Source organism: Vollenhovia emeryi, unplaced genomic scaffold (genome assembly GCF_000949405.1).
Source record: "Vollenhovia emeryi isolate VEMERY1.0 unplaced genomic scaffold, V.emery_V1.0 DF939149.1, whole genome shotgun sequence".
Lineage (NCBI taxonomy): Eukaryota > Metazoa > Arthropoda > Insecta > Hymenoptera > Formicidae > Vollenhovia > Vollenhovia emeryi.
The window spans coordinates 2,059,602-2,079,711 of NW_011967217.1; the positions used below are offsets into that span (position 1 = coordinate 2,059,602).

At 38.6% G+C, this 20,110-nt stretch overlaps 2 protein-coding genes across 4 annotated transcripts in view; both read right to left on the reverse strand.

Moving 5' to 3' along the window:
* Positions 1-1,903: 1,903 nt before the first annotated feature.
* Positions 1,904-7,269, reverse strand: LOC105565821 (X-box-binding protein 1). The gene is made up of 3 exons (XM_012019336.1): positions 5,923-7,269; positions 3,089-3,622; positions 1,904-2,080 (listed from the first exon to the last, which is right to left on the reverse strand). The coding sequence occupies exons 1-3, from the start codon at positions 6,207-6,209 to the stop codon at positions 1,978-1,980; spliced, it is 924 nt and encodes a 307-aa protein (XP_011874726.1). The 5' UTR covers positions 6,210-7,269; the 3' UTR covers positions 1,904-1,977.
* Positions 7,270-10,081: 2,812 nt separating this feature from the next.
* Positions 10,082-20,110, reverse strand: part of LOC105565823 (hypoxia-inducible factor 1-alpha) — a 65,191-nt gene continuing 55,162 nt past the window's right edge. For all 3 annotated transcript variants that reach the window (XM_012019340.1, XM_012019338.1, XM_012019337.1), the window contains exons 8-14: positions 17,534-17,987; positions 16,324-16,570; positions 15,453-15,805; positions 15,118-15,356; positions 14,818-14,960; positions 14,044-14,588; positions 10,082-11,785 (exon numbers count right to left, since the gene is read on the reverse strand). In XM_012019340.1, the coding sequence (XP_011874730.1) occupies positions 11,459-11,785; positions 14,044-14,588; positions 14,818-14,960; positions 15,118-15,356; positions 15,453-15,805; positions 16,324-16,570; positions 17,534-17,987 (2,308 nt within the window). In that variant the 3' untranslated portion in view covers positions 10,082-11,458. The remainder of the gene's footprint in view (positions 11,786-14,043; positions 14,589-14,817; positions 14,961-15,117; positions 15,357-15,452; positions 15,806-16,323; positions 16,571-17,533; positions 17,988-20,110) is intronic.

Sequence of the window (20,110 nt, forward strand, 5' to 3'; positions counted from 1 at the left end):
TGAAATCTCTCTCCTATGAAATTTCCGTGCAAAATTGTAAATTGTCAAAAAATAAGATACGATGGAATATGTGCGCTTTATAAATTCTATTCTATTTAATTTCGCATAGTAAATCACGCACGTTTTCCAAACTACTCAGTTTGAGTTGTGTCATACCGTTTAAGAATTAACGAAAAGGGTGCTATAGTTTATCGTTGCTAGTAATTTGTATCGTTAATATCTAGTAAATATTTGTACCGTATCTTTGCTACCAAATATTTCCCTAATAAAAGCTCTTCCCGTGCGATAGAAACATTTCGTATATTTATAAAATATTTAAGTAGGATTTAATATAATAATCATTTTGACATTACCGCGCAAATAGCGCTACAAATTCACACATACCTGCTATATCGAATCACACATAGTCATATATAAAGGGAGTAATGAAGGAAATTGCATAAAACAAATTTGCGTCACCATATACAAATGACGCTTTAGTGCACAGAGAAAACGAGATATGCCATTAGTTTGAGGATTTATTTCTACTGCACAGCGAAGATCGAAAAATCAATATATATATATATAATATATATAATATGTATAGACATGTATACAATAAATTTCTTAAATAGAGACGTTTGTGTAGGTGTGTGTAAAAAAAATTCATTGATCATGATTATGGAAAACTACGTATTTTCTTACAACATCGAATAAATTAAGAATTCATAATCTTCGATATATATATACAAAAATATATTCTTGGCTGAAGTCTCAATATATTAATTTTATATTGCAAAAAATTTAATACACTGTTAATGTCAAATTAGACAATATGTAACAATACGTGCTGCGTATTTACTTGTACCACATAAAATTATTATCCGAAACTCGCCCGACAAAAGAGAAAGAAGAGGAAACAAATTTATTTCTTCACAAAGACGGAGCTGTTTTAAAATAATTTGATTAGAAAGTCTCATTTGTATTAGAACGCCCTTTTAATCAGTAATATCTCTTTGTATAGTTCATTTGAATCTAGTCATAATCTAATCTAATCATATATCATTTGAATAATGTAGGAGAATTTCAGTGCACAGGAGTAATGAACGTACACGCTAAGTGAACTTAAATACGACTTTATACAAAATATACATTACGTGAAATAAGTTACTTTTTCAAGAATCATTCATTTCATGTTTATCTGCGAAAGCGAAATCAGTATTGAGTAGAAGTTAATCTGCTCAATACTGATTTTAAAAAATGTGCAAAAGTTTAGTCTTTCGAAGCTTACGAGTTTTTATGAAATGTCAAATGACTGAAACAATGTACAGTATTATGATATTTTCCGTAAGTGAGCCTCTCCTTCCTTTCTCTCTTGTATCATATTTTTGCTGCAATTTTCCATATCACAGATGTAACGACTCGACATCGGTCTGGCGCTCGCCTCGGCAGCACGCCTTATCCGGAATTGTCAGCCCAACGTAGGAAACAGCTCGCTGAAGCTCTCGGGCCAGGAATCGAACAGTGCGTCCGACATGTGCGACTGCGGAGAATCATGCGACTCGTATCCACCGTCCGACAAACTGGCGTAGTCTAGCTGCTTCGCCGGAGTGACGCCGCAGCTGTCCACGTCGCTCATCGCGGGTGACATAGAATTGGTGTACGCCGGTGAAAATTGCGTCGTGTAACACGGCAAATGGATGCCTGAGGAAGGAACGGTAAGATGTGCAGCGTCCTGGCTGATGGCGTTGTTATCGGTACTGATCACCTCCTGCACGCACTCCTGGATACCCACGTCGCTCTCCTCGCCCGGATACATAATCGTGATAGAGTTGGTGGTTTCGTCGTATGTGCCGTAGAGAGTGTCGAGGTCCGATGCCGTCTCTGACTCCTGTTTAATCTCGGTTTCGGTCTTGATCGACGCTGTGCTTTTTGTGTCGCAATCCGCGAGAAACCAATTGGATGTATTTCCTAGACAGGCGGGGGATGATGTGACGTTTACGCCTCCACCAACTCTATTGGCTTCCACATTTTCTGATGCCTGCCCCACCAATGCCTCTGGATGGTCAGATTTTTTAATGGGAGCTTCTTTGGCGGACACCTGCGGAGTGGAGCGCGATCGGCAGGTCATTAAGGGGGAACGACTAAATCATGAGGACGCGCGATTGCAGAGGAAATGAATGAAACGTTCGGACTTTCTTTGGAGATTAAAACTTGCATTCGCATCGTATCGTATCGTATTAAGATCAGAACACCGTTCTACTTCGGAATATTTCATCCATCTCTGCGTCATATCCTCCAACTTACTACACATAAGCATGCAATTTTCTCCAAAGCGAATAAAACAGAAAATTAAAATAAAGAATAATGAATGACGCAATTAGAATGTTAAAATCTATTAATGTGCGCCTATAGGGTGACTTAAGTGCAAAAAATGTGAGGGAATACTCCTTTGGTTTATTGTATAAAGAAAATATCCTATATATATTATATCATTTTTGTAGAACATTTTAAAATAAGCCAAGGAATATCCACCCACATTTTTGTACTTATTGAGAAATCACGCTGTATTTTTCAGATTAGAAAAAATACTACTTTGTGTAAGAAGTAAACATACTGGCTACTGTTATTTACGAACGATATGCTTCAATTGTAAGATATGGGCTGCTTTTCTTTTGGGAGACACAAATCGACACAAGTTAACACACTCGAGCATAGTTTGTCTACTTATTAAAAATTTCTCACCAAAGGCTTTGCGTTTTAAATATCTTGGAATACATGTCTTATTAACATAATAATAATGAACTCTTAAAGATGTTCAGTTTGAGATGTAATATTGATATGTATTACAGGATATCTAAAAAAAAAGTTAGCTTTCTGAAGATTTTTTAAAGGCTTTCATTTTTTTGCAAATGGCGCATAAGAGCTATATCTAACTTCATTATGTTGTCTTTCTGAAGGTATTTTTGGATGCCCAAATCTTAAATGAGAGACCATTAAGAGATCTTTCCGTTATCATCTTGCTGTGTGGGGATTAGGAATGTGCGAGACAAACGAGAACTACAACATGAGGTACAGTTGCATGTAGACCGCAACTCCCGAGACTCACTTGTTCATTAGATCTATGAGGATTTGCCTCAGCTTCTGGGCTGACGTCGCGTAGGAGGCTCTCTGCCAGCTCTTCGAATCTCTCGGCGTCGACGCTTTGGAAAGCGCTGAACAGTTCTTCAAGAGGAAGTAGAGAGTCAGAAATTTCAGCAGCACGGTTGCTCGTGGCGTCCGCGTCGATCGCGATGCCGACTGTGCTGTCCCACCCTGCGGCAGAGGGTCATTGAGGGATACTGCAGATCCCAGCGAAGGTACAGCACCGTCGACACGGGTCCGACAGGCGGAGCAGATCGGCTGCTGCTGATCAGTTAGCGTGTTCCTCACTGCATCTCTCTCGTTCCTGAGCCTCTTATTTTCGTTCAACAGCCATTCGTTCTGCGACGTCAGCAACTCGTTCCGTGACCTCAGCATCGCGCACTCCTGCGTAAGCAGCTCGTTCCTTTCCTTCTGTATCCTCACCGTATCCTCAAGCTCGTCCAATCTAGCCTTCTTGCGGTCCCGCGAGGTCTGCGCGGCTACGCGGTTCTTCAGTTTTCTACCGGACAAAGAGAATTGCGGAATGTAAAATTAAGTAAATAAATAAATAAAATAATCGTTTGTTTAGACAGATAAATTCTATCTCGCGGGAAGAGAACGGGAAGACAACTTGTTTCAACAAGATATTGGCAGAAATTTTAAAAATAAAATTTCCATTCAGACTTCAAAAATTAAAAAACTTGCGCGTCAAGTTTTTTTATTATTTTCGCAACATTCAGATGAAACTATATATTTCAACTGCATATATTGGAACGCTTCAAAAGAATGAACATTGCCTTGTGTTAAAATCTACTTCGTTTCCCAATGTATGATGCAATACTGTTTCTCATTTCATTGTTTGTTTTATGGACAATTAATTTTCAATTTGATAAGAAAAATGACGAAACGACTTGCTGCCGGCGATTACTCCGCTATCTCATTATCTGCAGACCAGTGTTAACCGAATCGATAATTTATATGATGCTCGTCACGTAATTTTGCATTTACGTCAGTGAATAAAATTTTATATTTTTTTCCACAAGTAAAAAAAATTTTTATATAACAGTTTACGTTTTTACGTATATTTAGTACTTTTTCCCTTCTTTTAAAAAGTACTTTTTTAATGATCGCATTCACATCAGTGGAAACGCATCAGTAAACTGATCGCGAGTTTGTTATGCAAGAAATGCCTCGCAAAACACATACTTCGTGCATCCTTCAGTCTCTTACGTAAATGCCGCTCTTCCGGGAGCTTGACTGCGAGAATAAATGCGCTGAGGCAAACCATCCGTGCTGACCGATTACTTTATCTTGTTTTATCTTCTTTTATCTTTCTAGATTCTTTACAACGCCCCAGCAAGGCCAAACAACACCCACTAATGCCCAAAAAAGGCCTAGTAACAGGTGCTCTCCAGCAAGAGACACATATTGACAGAGTGTAACACAGAGTCATTTTATCCTCGTTCAATAATGACAAAAACAACAAAGATAAAACGATTCACTGGTGTTGCACGGCGTCATTAATGCCGTCTGAAGTTGCACGCGGATCAAAGTGCGTTTGGAAAGTGTGCGACTTCCCGACTCTGCGTGCATCATGACATTAAACCGGCAATGCTGATTCACTGTTTCTATAGTCATGACGCACGAAGAGTTAAAAGGTCGCTCGCTTTTAAAAAATGCCTCGATCCGCGCGCAACTTCAGATGGCTAGGCATTAATGTCGCCCGTGTACGTTGCTGGAATAGGTGCTTTCCAGCAAGAAACACATATTGACAGAGTGTAATACAGAGAATCGTTTTATCCTCGTTCAATAATGACAAACAACAAAGATAAAACGATTCACTGGTGTTACACAGCGTCGTTAATGCCCAGTCATCTGAAGTTGCACGCGGATCGAAGTACGTTTGGAAAGCGCGCGACTTTCCGACTCTGCGCGCATCATGACATTAAACCGGCAACGCCGATTCGCTGTTTCTACAGTTATGACGCACGAAGAGTTAGAAAGTCGCACGCTTTAAAAAAAATGCCTCGATCCGCGTGCAACTTCAGATGGCCAGGCATTAATGTCGCCAGTGTACATACGTTGCTGGAAAGCATCCAATGCCCTCAGGCGGTTTACCCCTCGGTGCTGACATCGCAGCTCTGATAAGAGAGATAGGCTCGATTTATCTACAAACTGAGTAAAGAGGATACGCCTGCTGATCGTTCTACAGGAGACCGTCCGGTCAGGTTTCCATTGAAAGAGATAAGTCGTCGGCTGATGCAATTCTATAAATATTGCATGAACCTCCGATAGCGGAATTTCTATACAGACTCGACGAAATTTAATAGAAATTAACTCGACAGTTTGCACTTGTGGAACGCGTTCTATTCTACTAACAATCCAATTAGTATGAACCAAGTCAGTTGAATCATAGTGAAATACGCGACCAAGCTAAGACTGGCAGCTTCTCTGTTTTGGTCTTAGCAGCAAAGTCTATATTATTTTTAGAAAAACACGGCGTCGGTTTTTAAATAACAAGGACGCGCACGGACATCTCCAGCGTCGGGCTCTGCCCGAAATATTATCAATATCTAAGCCGCGCGACGATCTCTACAAAAACGCATTTTCACGCGTTACTGTGACCGACGATTTTAACTTGCAGATTCGTGTTTTACAGTCAAAAATACAATCTTGTAGTTTCCGCTAAATCTCCTACCAATTATTTTTAACGTAAACAGAAAGCTTCTTCCCGTTTTTTTTCCGGAAGACAACCCGGAAGTAAGTATTAACGCGGGAAAATCCCGGATAATCGGATATATAGCGGACTCTCCCGCTTACTTTCGTTGCAGCTTCTCCTCCCATGTCAGGTGATCCAGTCGGCGTTTCTTCCCACGCACGCGGGTGTCCACGGGCTCGAGAAGCGTCGCGACGTCGGCGTCGCTGTCGCGCGTCTCCTCCTGCTGGCCGCCGGAGGCGCCCTTCCTGCCGTCCATCCTCGCCTTGTCCACCAGGATCGACGTCGTGAAGTTCAGCTTGGGCAGCGAGCTGCGCGGCGGCTCGTTCCTCGGGATCGCCTTGGGCACTCCCTTAGGCAGGGTGATGATGACACTCTTCACGGAGCTCATAATCCGCCATGCGACGCGACGCGGGGCGTCCTACTTTCTTGACAGCGCCCTCGAGCTCTGGCCTTCCGCTGCGACGTGATTGCCGTATATGTCGACCCCGTCAGGCTCCTCCCTGCGACAGTTTCGAACTCGGCGCGGTTATCGGCCGATCAGCCCGAACGAAACGCGCGAACGAGCCCGGACACCACCGCGCGACGTGACAAACGCAAGCAAACTGACGCAACCACTGGCAACCAACAGGTAGACAACTCGGTTGCCACCATCGCGCCGTACGTGCACGTGGTGAGCCGCGATTGGTCGAAAGTGAGGACCCACGCGCGCCAATCAACGCCCGGGCCTGTTCGTCGCTCAATGCGGCTAACTTCGTGCGTCATCTTGGCACCCCGGGCTTCTCAAACCGCGGATCTGTTTCCGCGCGTTCTTTCGCAAAACTGGATTTCAAAGAAATGAAACTGCATTTGAAAACAAATGCTCGATTTCATTGTAAACGCCGATGAAAATCGGATACCTTGATGATAAGAATATCGGCGCCTTTAGAACGGCAGAATTGTTAATTCCACGGATTCTCAGCGATGTTACAGTCTCCGAGTTGAGAATCTCTAGTTTGAATGACTATATGGTTACGCATTTTCCCTCTTATGACAGATATAGCCGAGCGCTTCCACGGTTTTGTTGTGCATCACATCGCCTGCGTATGTTGCATCAGAATCGTTAGACATTGGAAACGGACTCCTACGTCTTGTAAAAAATAAATAAAAAAAATTAAGTGGAGGCGACGTTATTGTTGTCACGATATAAATGAATCAAATTTTGTAACAGACAAATTGTATGCAATTATTAAAAAGTACGGAGTACATAAATTGACATATGGACGTGTGTTGTAATAAATGTATTTAGGAAATAAGTCAATTTAATGAAATATTTATCTCTGCAAAAAAAACGCAACGTATCTAAATTTTTAGGCATACATATAATTTTTAATTATGTAGCAATCATTAGAGACTAAAGTAAGTATAAATAGTAATAATTAATATGTATTTATACATATACATAATGTAGATTATTATATTCTCTATATGTATGTATACATATGTGTATGTATAAATAATTTCATATATTCCATATACATATGTATATGCTTAAATTGTTCTTAAGCATACCTTTCCAGACCTATTTGTTCACAAGACAGATATTTATGTCAAAATAGATTTTATTAAAATTTATAAAGTACAAAATGTTATACATTATTTATAATGTAGGCTTTTCTAAATTACTGTTGCAAGGTTGACGCGTACAGGCTGTAACACATTTTTTTTTTTTAGTGTTTGGTCGTTACAAGATTAAGTAGTATTTTTAGGTGTTTTAGGCCGGTATTCATAGTCGGATCTTATATGCAGGACAGTGTTGAATTTATCTAAAGATGTCGTATGGAACATTTCATTGGCTACGAAGTGTCTAAAGATGTATATGATATTTTATTCTGTCGGTTACTGTCGACACTATACAGATTTGAGAATTTATAAAATTGCCATTTTTACAATGTTAATAAAAGAATACGTCAATTTGAAAAAAAGTGAAAACCTATACACATGTAACTCAATTTTAGATTGTATTATTTATTTTTAATTAACATTCATAGTTATTTTCCTTTTGTATCCATTATCTTAACCACACCGTTATACCATCAACTATTTATTAATTCAACGTTATTATAGTATTATTAAACTGGGTGATATAACATATTAAAATAATAAAATTATAATAAAAAAATTTGAACTTGTATGCTTTTCATACTTCATACACATTTTTATTTTTTATTTATAATATAATTAAAAGTATAACGGTCGATAAATTATCTGCTATCGGTAAATTATTGATGAATTACCTCAAAATGTCTGCAACCAACATCTTTGCCGATATTTTGAGATCAAAATAATAAAAAAAATACTATATGAAGACTAGAATAAGGAGACCGAACTACGTCTGTTTAGAACTAGCAAGCTGTGTCAAAAAAGTTTCACGTTTCTAGTTTCGAACTTGTTCGCTTGCAGCGCCGGCTATTTACAATATTAGGGTGAAAAGTGAAAAATATATGCAGCTCAATTTTAGAAATATTATTTATTTCTAAATATTGGTTATTTTTATATCCATATCATATCCACATCATTATACCGTCAACTATTTATTAATTCAACGTTATTAGTGCCGATCTACAATGGAGATTTAAACCCTAAGGCTTAAGAAATTGACTAATCACAGTCGCGTATTCTACTCATACTTGACCATGATTGGTCAATTTCTTAAGGTTTAGCTTTAGGGCTTAAATAATCTATTGTAGACTGGGACTTATAGTATCATTAAACCTGTAATATAATGTAATAAAATAATAAAATTATAATAAAAAAAATGTCTGAATTTATATGACAATAGTAACTGCAATAATAATCGCAGTGACAAACATAATGCTAATTATAAGATATTACTTGTATGCATCGAGTAATTACGGTGCAGTAACAACTATAGTAACAATCAATAAAAACAACTGCAATGTGACAGTAACATGTGACAAGAATTAATGTTAACGACATTGCAACTTGCTAATTTGAAAGCAATTTGGATGCAACTCCTAAAATTGCAACACCACATGTCATGTTCTATCAAATTTTTAAATCAAAATGCGATATCTGATAACATAGTTCAACAAAAAAAATACCGAAACTAGCCGTTTCTTATAGCTTTTTGAACACGAATTTATAATACAATTTCCATCACGTTACAATTTTGAGAATTTGCAATTAAAGTTGCAAAAAAGGGTTATTTTTACGAACTTTATTATATTGACAAATTAGTATGGCTCATACGTGTTAAACACAAATTTCACGAAATAAAGGACTCGGAGCCGTCACGGGATGGTAGTGTCTAAATATTTTATTCTAAGTTTATTGCGAAATTTATTATATTGTAACTACAATATGTAACGTGCTGCAGTTTTATTGCAATCAAAATTAAGTATGTTGTTAGGTCTTTCAACTCTCAAAAGGAGTTTTTGTAGTTTCCTGTAGTTAGTAAGATATCTAAGGTTAAATGTGAGGAGTATTGCGGAAGTTAATTGTGAATTAGACTTAGATCTTTGACCATTATTTTTCAATTGTATTTTTTTAAACTTAAGGGTATTTAGGTGTCTGAATACGAAACCAAAATGTCAAATTGATTAAATTCAAAATATTGGAATCAGTATTATAGCGTAAATATAAAAATTGTTATTAAATTGTATGTATGTGTGTGTGTTGCACGTGTTAAGTCCTACATATGTATACTTCATTTTGATTGCAATAAAATTTTTTCATTACGTCACATGTTGTAGTTATAATATAACAAAATTCGTAAAATTAACCCTTTTTGCAACTTTTTGCACCCCCCCCCCCCGGGTCCCAATTTTCACAAGATTTGTGCGGGGTCCTTTCTCAAAATTGTGACGTGTTGAAGCAATTTGGAAACCGGATTCGCGTACAAAGAATATACTAGATATAAGAAACGACTAATCTCGTACCGGTATTTGAAAAGTAATTTTTGTTGTTGAACTCTATAATTAATATTGTTTCATTTTTATTTCATTTTGATGATATGCAAAACGATATTTAAAGGAATGTTAAAATAAAATTACGTAATGTATAATAAAAGGTATAACAGAAATACTTCTCGTTCTTTGCTGTTGACATATTACATTTTGTTTTAAATTAAAATCGAGAAGTTCTCCATGCTTCTTTTTTTTATTTCGATTATTAAGTTCTTATATTTCAAAACGTTGGGATAATCACTCGTTACTCTCTCAAACCTGATGTCACTTTCAATTTATCATTTCTTTCATTTTATTTGTTAAACTTCCTACTTAATTAGTTAATATATACGCAAATTTGCACGCCAATGCGTATAAATGCATTCGTTTATGTACAACTTTTAGAAAAGACAGGTCGAGTCGCTAAAAGGCTACAACGTTTTCCTTTCCATTAGACATATTTAAATAATTATTTAATTAATATTTTCTTATTAAGTTTAAATTGTTTTTTTTTATAAATGCCTGCAACCTTCTTAGCCAATTTCAAGGGCGATTGTTGTTATTAGATAACATTTAATTTACCATCCACCTTTCTTTGATAATTAGGCAAACTTGATTATACCTACAATCTAAATCCTACCATACCAAACGTTATTTTTTTAGAAGCAAATTAATATAATCGAACAATAATTTGTAATAAAAACTACAAATTAGTGGTAGAAAGCAACTTTTTATACCTTACAAATTAAATCTTATAAGAATTACTCTTGAACACGTATTTCTTTCAATAATTGTACTAATGTTTAAAATGCGAATGTATTATGATACACTCAAAAGAATTATGATATACATATGTGATGTTTATAAAATACGTGATAGAAAAACAATTAAATGCACGGACAAAAATGTTACAAATTTTTTCGTGTCATATAAAAATGGTATAGCCTTTGATCGACCTGACTGAAAGATATGACTCTCATTTTTACAATAGAGCATCATCCTACTAAACTTAACTCGCTATCCAGCTCGTCAGAACATACAAATTAATTGCCTCGTCCTAATTTGTCAAAACCCATTGTCATACTTGATAAACATTCGCTCGCAGATTTCAGAGAACAATGTAAAAAAGTATCACTCAAAACGACGTGACTCGCGATTACCACTTAAAGAAATTATCTTACAATTATCTCACCCTAAAAATACCAATTAAAATCTGGATCTTAACGTTCTCGAATCACGTCATTTTTACATTAATTGAATATCTTCCTCAATTTAATTGTAAACTGCGCTGTGTTTCTGGGATCTTCGGATGCTTAACAAATTATTAAAGAGCACTGGGAATTAAACGACTATTTACACGCAAAAATTAGAAGCAGGATCCTCATAAAATCTCTCTATGTGTAACATTTTAATCGCAATTCCTTCATACGCTTTCTATTTCTGCATATAGTATATTGTACAGGTTCTGAAACTGAGTGTAACGTCGACAATGAGAATTTAATCAGCAGCCCAATTACAATTTAATTAGATTAAGAAAGCAAAAATATAGCTGCATTTCGTATCACGAAAGGGAAATAAAAGAAAAACTTCTGAGACTTTTTTTACGAAAGAGCGAACACTGAATAAATCTGGCTTCTAATTTTCTTGATCGCTGGATCCTCTGGTGTATCTGCATAAATCACATCGCGATGGATCACACCGGATTTCGATCCAGCAGTAGATTCCCGAGTAGATCTGGTCCGACTTCGAGCAGGCCCGCGGATTCGTCGTAGTCGAAGCCGTCGAAGGATACCATCGCGGACGTTGTGGGTGAGACTATGGGAGTTGCACTCCCGTCCCTGCCCCCGCCGGTAACGGGCCCGATCAAGTGTTTCCTGGTGTCCGGGCTGAGGTGGTCGGGCAAGGATATGACGTCTGCAGTCCCGCAATGCGATATCTGATTGTCCACATTAACAGACAACGGGGCCATCAGGTTCCTCGACAACAGAGTTGGCACGTTGCGGGAATTCATTAGAGGATCCTTAAAAAAAACACACACAATTCCTTATTCGAATTGCCTCCTTCTGCAGGATACGTTTGGAAAGATGCGAGGACGAGTCAACGAATTTTGATGAATTAAGTAAGAGGTGAAATTTTGCATTTTAAGTCAAATTTGAAGAGATATCTAATTTATTATCAAGATTTCTTATTTTAAATATTTCAGCATTGTGATAACATAATCTCAATTTAAATGTGAGGAAAAATTCGTTAAATTTCTATCCTCGCTTCATCGTCATATACATAAATGTCTAAAATTTATATAGTCTTGAAAAAAAGAGAAAATATTTTAAGATTTAATATGCTTACAAATAAATTTTAAAAAAAGTTAATAAACATGGGTCCGTAAATGAGCCTTTTTGAGATATTGCAATATTTGCAATAGTATGATAACTTGATTTAACTAATAATTCGTGTAAATACTTCTTCATGGAACAAGGACCTCAGTAATCGTAGCAACGAGTTGGTTCGTTTAAAAGAAAAAGTAAAAATAATAAAAATTTAAATAATTAAAAAGTAAAACTACCTAAAAAACGACTCATTTGCGGACTCATGTTTATTAAGACTTATTAAGATTTATTTTTGGATATACTGACTCCCCTTAAAATATTTACCCTTTTTTCCCGTATTTCTTATTCTTCATATCAAGAGCTCAGTGTTAATTAAGAGTTTAATTACTTGATAAATGAGTTTGTTTCTTTTGTGGACTTTAAAATAAAGCACTACTGCGTTTCGTGGGAAAAGAAGGACAGAGTAGGGAGATCACGCTGATAAGTGATAAGCCTCTTTTAGCACCATTGGACGCCCTTTCTTGCTGTTGGCGTGACTCTACAGGCGCTTAATAAATGTAAATGTTCTATTGCTGAGTAAAGTGACTGTGACTATCATGTTGTGTGATCTGAACGAAGGTAACCCTCATACAGATCATGAAAGACGATAGCCACCTCGTGTGATCGCAATCCTTGTTGTCCAGGTAAATAAAAACTTGATAATTATCCAATTAATGATAATATTGATACATTTCTTCTAATTATTCCGTAAAAATTATTTTGCGGTTCGAAACCAAGCAATAAATACGTGAAAAAAAACTACAAACAAAAAAGAACTAAAATAGCTATTCAAAACTGTTGAACAAAAGTAAATTTTCAGATGGAGTGGAAATATATTTAAACAAAAAATTTTATTCTGAACAATCAGATATTAATTTATCGTTTTTATTTTAATCTTTTCTTGAAAAGATTTGAGTTTGAAAGTTTCAATTGTTATGTAATAATAACTCGATGAAATAAAACCACGTCTAATTATATTGAACGTCTGTTCGAAAGTGATAACTCTAGACGATCTGATGGTAAAATTGCAAATCGTAGAATGGTGGACATTGGAGAACGACAATGGGAGGAAACGAAACGCAGCTGATCAGGTGATTCGATGTTCCATGTATTTCCATAATATTCAATCAACAATTTTATATACTTTGCAATTTGTGTACATAACGTGGCTCTAAAGTACAGCTCATTTAATCCTAGGATGCACTCCAACACGTTGTTTACATAATTATTTAACCACGCATACAACTCTAGAAATGTTATAGTAAAACTTTCATAGGTCTCTGTTTTTGTTTTTATTATATGTTTCGTATTTATTTTCAATACGAGTAAAAGCGTTAGTCTCATCTATATATATAATCTATATATATACATACATATATATACATATATATTCTTTGTATCTAAGATAAACATTGAACGCAGTGCATTCTAGGATTAAACGACTAAGCGAAACTACCTCGCTTGTCTACGACTCCTCTTCAACCTGCAACTTGCAACAAACTCATTTTGCATCTCTGTCTCTCAAAGTGCGCGACTTTATACCCTTTACGTCTCTACTTCGAAATCTCAGACGCGATCTTCGAGTTCGCGGACGCAAGCTCGAGGAATAAGCGGTCGTATAAAAAGTAGGAAGAATTTCCATCGGCTCGAGCTCGTGATCCGCCGTCTCCTTTGGCCTCTCCTCTCCTCTACAATTTCAATCTTGTGAAAGTCAATCGCGTGATAGTTAGTGAACCCTTCATTTCGAGTCGCGTGCAAAATTTCCGCTCTGGGAGAATCGACAACGACGAGACAGCGGCCAAAAGGAGGCAGCCCTTCGGACACTCGCTTCCTCCCGGAAGTGTCCTCACGCGTTTCCAATGCCCTTCGCCGACGGCTTTGGCTTCACCAAGCAAACATATCCCGCACTCACATCGCAGCCGGAAACCAGGAGATTCATTAGCACACTGCTGCCACCGGTGTCGCAGGAAGGATTCCTCCTCCGGCTTGCAGTGTCGATCTTATCTAGGACGCCACTGATGCCGCCGCGATTTTCGCCTCTGCCTCCTCCCCCACCGCGATCGCCCTCCGTTTCGACGAAGTCGATGAAGTTATCGAGGATGCGAACGCGCGGCTTCGAAATGTCCCCGCGGCGACGTTCGCCGTCACCACAAATATCGACACCACTGTCGGGTAGAGTTGCCACTTGCGACGTGATGCTCGGCATTTGCGACGAGACAAGGCGACGCAGAAGCTGGCTGCCGCAGCTATTACTGAGACTTGGCAGTAATTTTTTGTGAAGTGTCGTCGACAGACGCTGTTGCTTCGTCACCAAAGTGTCTTCGAGATTTATACGTTCGAAAGACGAGTCGTCACACTTAAGACGCTTATATTCGCTCTCGGAGTCCGTATTAAATCCGGAGTGAATGCGTTTATTGGGACGATCCTGATTAGAGGACCACTGATCAGATTCGAACACTGCAAGATCAAAATGAGACGCATATTAATTATATCAATTAATAAGATACTCTATAACTGTCCGTCTGTGTGTGTAAAACTAAATATAAAATTTACATACTTATATCTAATTGATGTTAAAGTTAATCATAAACTACCTATCTAACTTAATATACCTGTAAATATTAAAAAAAATAAATAAAATAAGCATAGTAAATTTTAAATGTCGGACAAGAGGACACACACTTACTTTTTCTGGGCGTTTGTCCCAGTAACTGCGGATTTAGCAAACCTCCGCCGTGATCGTTGTACCGCCGCGATACCGCTTGGTCAGTTCGTAACAATTGTACCAGACTGGATTCAGAATTACGTTGCTCTCGGTCATCGAGTAGCCTGCCAGGGAGGAAACAGCAAAATGAAAAAGGAGCACCAAGAAATATATATATTTTTTATTTTGCGCTTTTATCGTAAATTAATTTTATTTACATTATAGTTTACAATTGCTATTGCAGCGCGAATTTTCATATCATTAATTAGATATACAACTTACCACTTTGAAGATCCTTTGTCGGCAGATTGCGACGAGCCCCACATGACCATGTCATCGTTAATGAGAAGCTCTAACGCCTCGTCCTGATCCGACATTGGAATATAAGGTGCCCTGAGCGCCAACTCTTCGTCCCCTATACTATCATTGATACCTAACATGAGCATCTCGTCCTCGGAAAGACCATCGCCGCCGCTACCTCCTGTAGGACTACCCAATGAGTCCACGCTGCGCTCAGGACTCTGAAATAATTGGTACATGTTAATATGTGAGCTAATTATACGTTTGAGAAGAAAAATTTTAAATAAATTTATAGTAAATGATTTTTTGTTACTCACCTGCCGATACTTGGAGAGGGACGGCGACACGGTGCTTGGGTCGATGCCGCAGGGACTTCCGGGCGAGTCGCCGTACATGAAGGGATCGCTATCGGCCAGACGGTCAACTGTGTCCTTGGCCCTGGTAGTAGAATCCACCAAGTCTGCGTCCTTGAGGGACGCTGAGAGGTCAGCGGAACGCAGCTCTGGCGTCAGAGTGTCGCCTGGACTAAGCAGGGGACAGCTGTAGTGATCGTTGCCGAAGATAAATTCGTCTAGCATGTCCGACAGGTAAGGAGTAGTATCCAAGGGTACGCATACATCGCCAGCCGTGGGTGCGAGGTGTGTCAGGTCATCTGGCTCGTCCTTCAACACTGCGAAATGCGAATAGCACGATGCAACGGCGGCGATCTTTCTCTAATCAATTATTGACTACGGGTAATTAAACGTCGACCAGAAAGGAGGATGAAAACGATCTCATAGATCGCGAAAAAACTGAAGACCTCGATACAAAAAGAAAGGAGTTTAAGTCAATAAATTCTATTAACAAAATCACCCGACGTCGTAACTTTCGCTCCGGAAACTAAATTAGATTGAATATAATTGGATCGAAGATGAAACGAGGTGAAAAAATGGAGACTCGCACGATAATTAATTATCGCGTCGCGGATTTCTCATATATATCTTTCTTCGGGCAGAATTTCTGTGGGTCACGAAACTTATGCTCTGAAGAACGATAATTGATTCTCGATTCATCATCTTATCTTCTTCCCTCGAGATTCTCTTTTCTCGCGAGAAGTCGACAGCACGAACGAGGGTTTGCAAGCTTCCTTTTTGGCCTTCGCTTCGGAAAGGGCTTGAGGGCTTCTTTTTCGCAGAGGGGAATACGCACTGGTGAGACCCGGCTGATCCTCGCTGAAAGTCAAGAAGCCCTTGTTCATGTCCTCGGTGCGAGGCGCGAAGATGCTCGCTGTGGCCGTTTGCGGCCGGCAAGATAATTGCTGTTCCTGTTGTTGCTGTTGCTGTTCCTGTTGTTGCTGCAAGGTGGTTGCGAGCGGCGCAAACAGATGTCTCGTGACGGACTGTGGACGATCGCAGTATCCAGCACTGTCCGAGGTATCGCGTACCGTCGGTTTATCCTGAAATAAAGACAGATCACACAGATTCAGAGGCGAAAAGGCGAAAGGTGCGTTATTATGGCTCGAGATAAAAACGACAGTCATCCTAAAGTTTATCACATCGGTACTTACTATGGAAACCAAGTGGTACTTTTAATTGAAACTCCGACTAGAATAAATAATGGACAGAAACCTAAACATTATAATCTAAATTCTTATATTGAAATATATTCACTTTCAAAGAATTTTGATTAAATATCATCTGTGAACAAACGTTCCTTTTTTAACTTTCTGTATTATTAAATTGCCAGATATGGTCAAGAAAACACTGATGTTGTTAACCATATGTTATTCCAAGAGTCTTGAGAAAAAAATTGTGGTACTATTATAATATAGAACGATAAAAATTTACAATCCAATCGTGGACTAGCAAGCCAGAGGGAAAAGAATCAGCCGTACCCCAAGCAATTTTTCTAACTTCAAGTCTTTTAGTAAGTTTCCAAAATATCATTTACCAAAGATCAGAAAGTCAAACCTGCTCGCTTGTAGGATGTCCGAAAACTCATAATTCACTTCTCAGGGAGTGAAAGAGAGTAAAAATCCAAGACGAAAGTTTCTCTGTCACTTTTCTCTCTGGTCACTATTTACTAAGTTATTTAACAATCAAGTCGACCAATCCCATTGCGCGCTACAGTACCGGCTCAAGCAGTGTGGAAACCCCACACCCGTCCTTTAAAATTAATGACGAACACATTAATTTATTTAGAAACAAAACAATAAAAATAAAATAAAATATGGGGAGATACGGGCGTTGAATGGGGATTGCGCGCACATAATTGATCGACTTAATTGTTAAATAACTCAATGAATAACAATTAGAGAGACATTGCGACGTACGAACTTTCTCAGAATTGTTTCCTCTTTTACCTTCTTAAAGGTCAATTATGAGTTTTGGGACCTATGTATCAAAAGCATCAGCCGTACCTGGAATATAAGGGATGTCTTCTTAGCGAGGAACTGCCGGCAGTCTTGCCGGTTCACTGCTGCCGGCTCGTCGTTCTCCTGCAGCGATTCCTTAATCGACTCCTCCAGGGACTCCTTGAGAGCCTGCACGAACGCCTTCTCCTCCTGGGCGTGTTTCGGCAAGGCGCCGTCCTTCCGCGAATCGTTCTCGCAGTCGCCCTTTTCGTCGGCCGAGCGGAAGATTAACGCGGTAACGGCGAACGGTCGATCCTCGCTCCTGGACTTGTCGACAGCCGGCTCCTCCGCGAGGGCCTCCTCGTCGTTCAGCGATACCTGACCCGGGTCCGCCGTCGACACGGCACCACCGGCCGGCACCAGGACAGGCAACGGTTTCTCTATCTTCACCAGATCGGCGTCGCTGTCACGCGCGGCCAGCTGGCGCACGCTGTACACTTCATCCTCGTGCTCGATCCCACTGTAAGCAAAATCACGAGCCACCGGCGTGGATAACGTGCCCATGGCATGTCTTGGGACTCGTTAATCCGAAACTTGGCTAGGAAGATCAAAGGGGATCAACGGACGCCAAGAAGAGATAATCGCATGTCACCGATACCGCGACGCTCAACTTCGATTCCGAATTAATTGCAATCCTAGTTTTAAATTCCTCGATAATGTACTCGTCAACTTTCTCAACAAGTATACGATGAGCGAGTAGAGATAAGCCAGTCTCTTCCTCTTCATAGAAGCTAAGGTGTTCAACACAGGCGCAGACTGAACTGAATATTTGTCTTACTCTCATCGTTGCCATTCGACGCATGGAAATATACCTAACTCATTAGAATTCCCTTCAACGATCAACAGAGTTCTTATCAAACGACTGACAAATCGATACCGCGTTGCGACATACAGTGTGCGATACGCAGCCATACTCGATATTTATCAATCGGAATCACGCGTGCACGATTCTGAAGCGGTATATCTATCGCTTGGCGCTAAATCTATCACGAAATGTTCCATACGCAAGCACGTGCACATTAACAAAACCATTTCGCCGTCGCGCTGCCCGACAACATCTGGGACACACAGGCAGAGCTGTCAAGTGGCAAACATGACTCCGGAAGTTTAAAATGGGTACAAGAATGAAAGGTTTTAAGCCGGCGAAAAATCTCTCGGGAGCGACGAGCGAAAAGGCTAGTCTTTAAACTCGTTACTCGCTAATCCGACAATTATTGCTTTCTTAAATGCTGATAAAACATAAACGGAATGACGTGCGCTCATCTCAATGGATTTTCCAGAAAATAAACAATTATCACTTTCCAGCAATTTTGTAATAATGAAGGATATTGATTGAATAATTCCTGTCATATTAAATTGCGTTAACAGAGTGTGCTGTTTACTACCAGCGTGAATTCTGATTGGCTTCTGCTTTGCTGCCAAGGTGTGAATCCAGCCCAAGATAAACAATTGACCCACTGGACCCTAGTCTTCATGGTTATTACTTTGATTGATGCTATCTTAGAGAGGGGTGGGGGGGGGAGGGAGGGAGGGAGGGAGAGAGAGAGAGAGAGAGAGAGAGAGAGAGAGAGAGAGAGAGAGAGAGAGAGAGAGAGATATGTTTCTAAACTATCAGATTCATGAAGAAAACAAATGCATCTTCATCCGAGAAAGAAGCAGAAAGACACTGATTAAAAAATTATATATAACAATTAGTGATTTTGACGATATTCATTAATAATATAGGAGAGGGCTCGTATTTGGCAAATGAAAACGCATATGAACGCTTGTGAACTAGAAACATTTTAGTCTGTCATTAGACTTTCTTCAGTATAAAGGTAACGCGATAATTACACAATGAGAATATTAAGGATATCGATTGATTACGCAAAGTTAGAAAATTGTTATTTAAAACAATGTATAATTTTGATTTCCTTCTGAAAGTTATTCGCCAAGGATATTAAATTCATTATTGGTCCAGAAATTCCATTTTGCATCAGTAAACGTATACAGTTATTACTTCCACTTGCAACGTCTGAAAAAGTCATACGTTTTTTTAAGCTAAATCTTTTTGAAATGGCAACATATTGAAATCCAACTCTCGTTAATATAAATACAAAATTAACAAATGGGCAATGAGAGTATAACACGGTTATTATCGCGTAAATAATTAACTATATTCAATTAGAATTACAATTTAAAAAGAATCGACGATAACAGGGTGGACGTTTCGACTTCAATTTGAATCACCTTCAGTACAATAAATATTCCCCTTCGCGATGTTAATTTCTGAGATAAATACGAATCCACAAATCGCCGCTATGCAACATCGCAGTACACTGATAGAAAAATATAGTTGAAATAACCATAATTTCACTATAATTTATAGTATCCTGAGGCGCCAAACATATAGAATAGTGCTTTTTACTATGAAAAATATTCTTAATGTAACTTAAAAATATAGTTCATAAAATCATAATAATTATTTCATAAAACCATATAATTATGATTCTCATTTCTAAAATGTATTGTTAAACGGAACATCAGATTGCAAAGTAGGAGGAACTATATATTTATTGTAATCCGTGTTCATAATAATAGAAA

Bases quoted from the DNA above. Each gene is read 5' to 3' on its own strand.
- LOC105565821 (XM_012019336.1), bottom strand. From the start codon at position 6,209: ATGAGCTCCGTGAAGAGTGTCATCATCACCCTGCCTAAGGGAGTGCCC. The intron at 3,623-5,922 runs GTAAGCGGGAGA...TTTGTCCGGTAG, and splicing joins GAGGAGAAGCTGCAACGAAA to AAAACTGAAGAACCGCGTAG. The intron at 2,081-3,088 runs GTGAGTCTCGGG...TCCACTCCGCAG, and splicing joins CTCATAGATCTAATGAACAA to GTGTCCGCCAAAGAAGCTCC.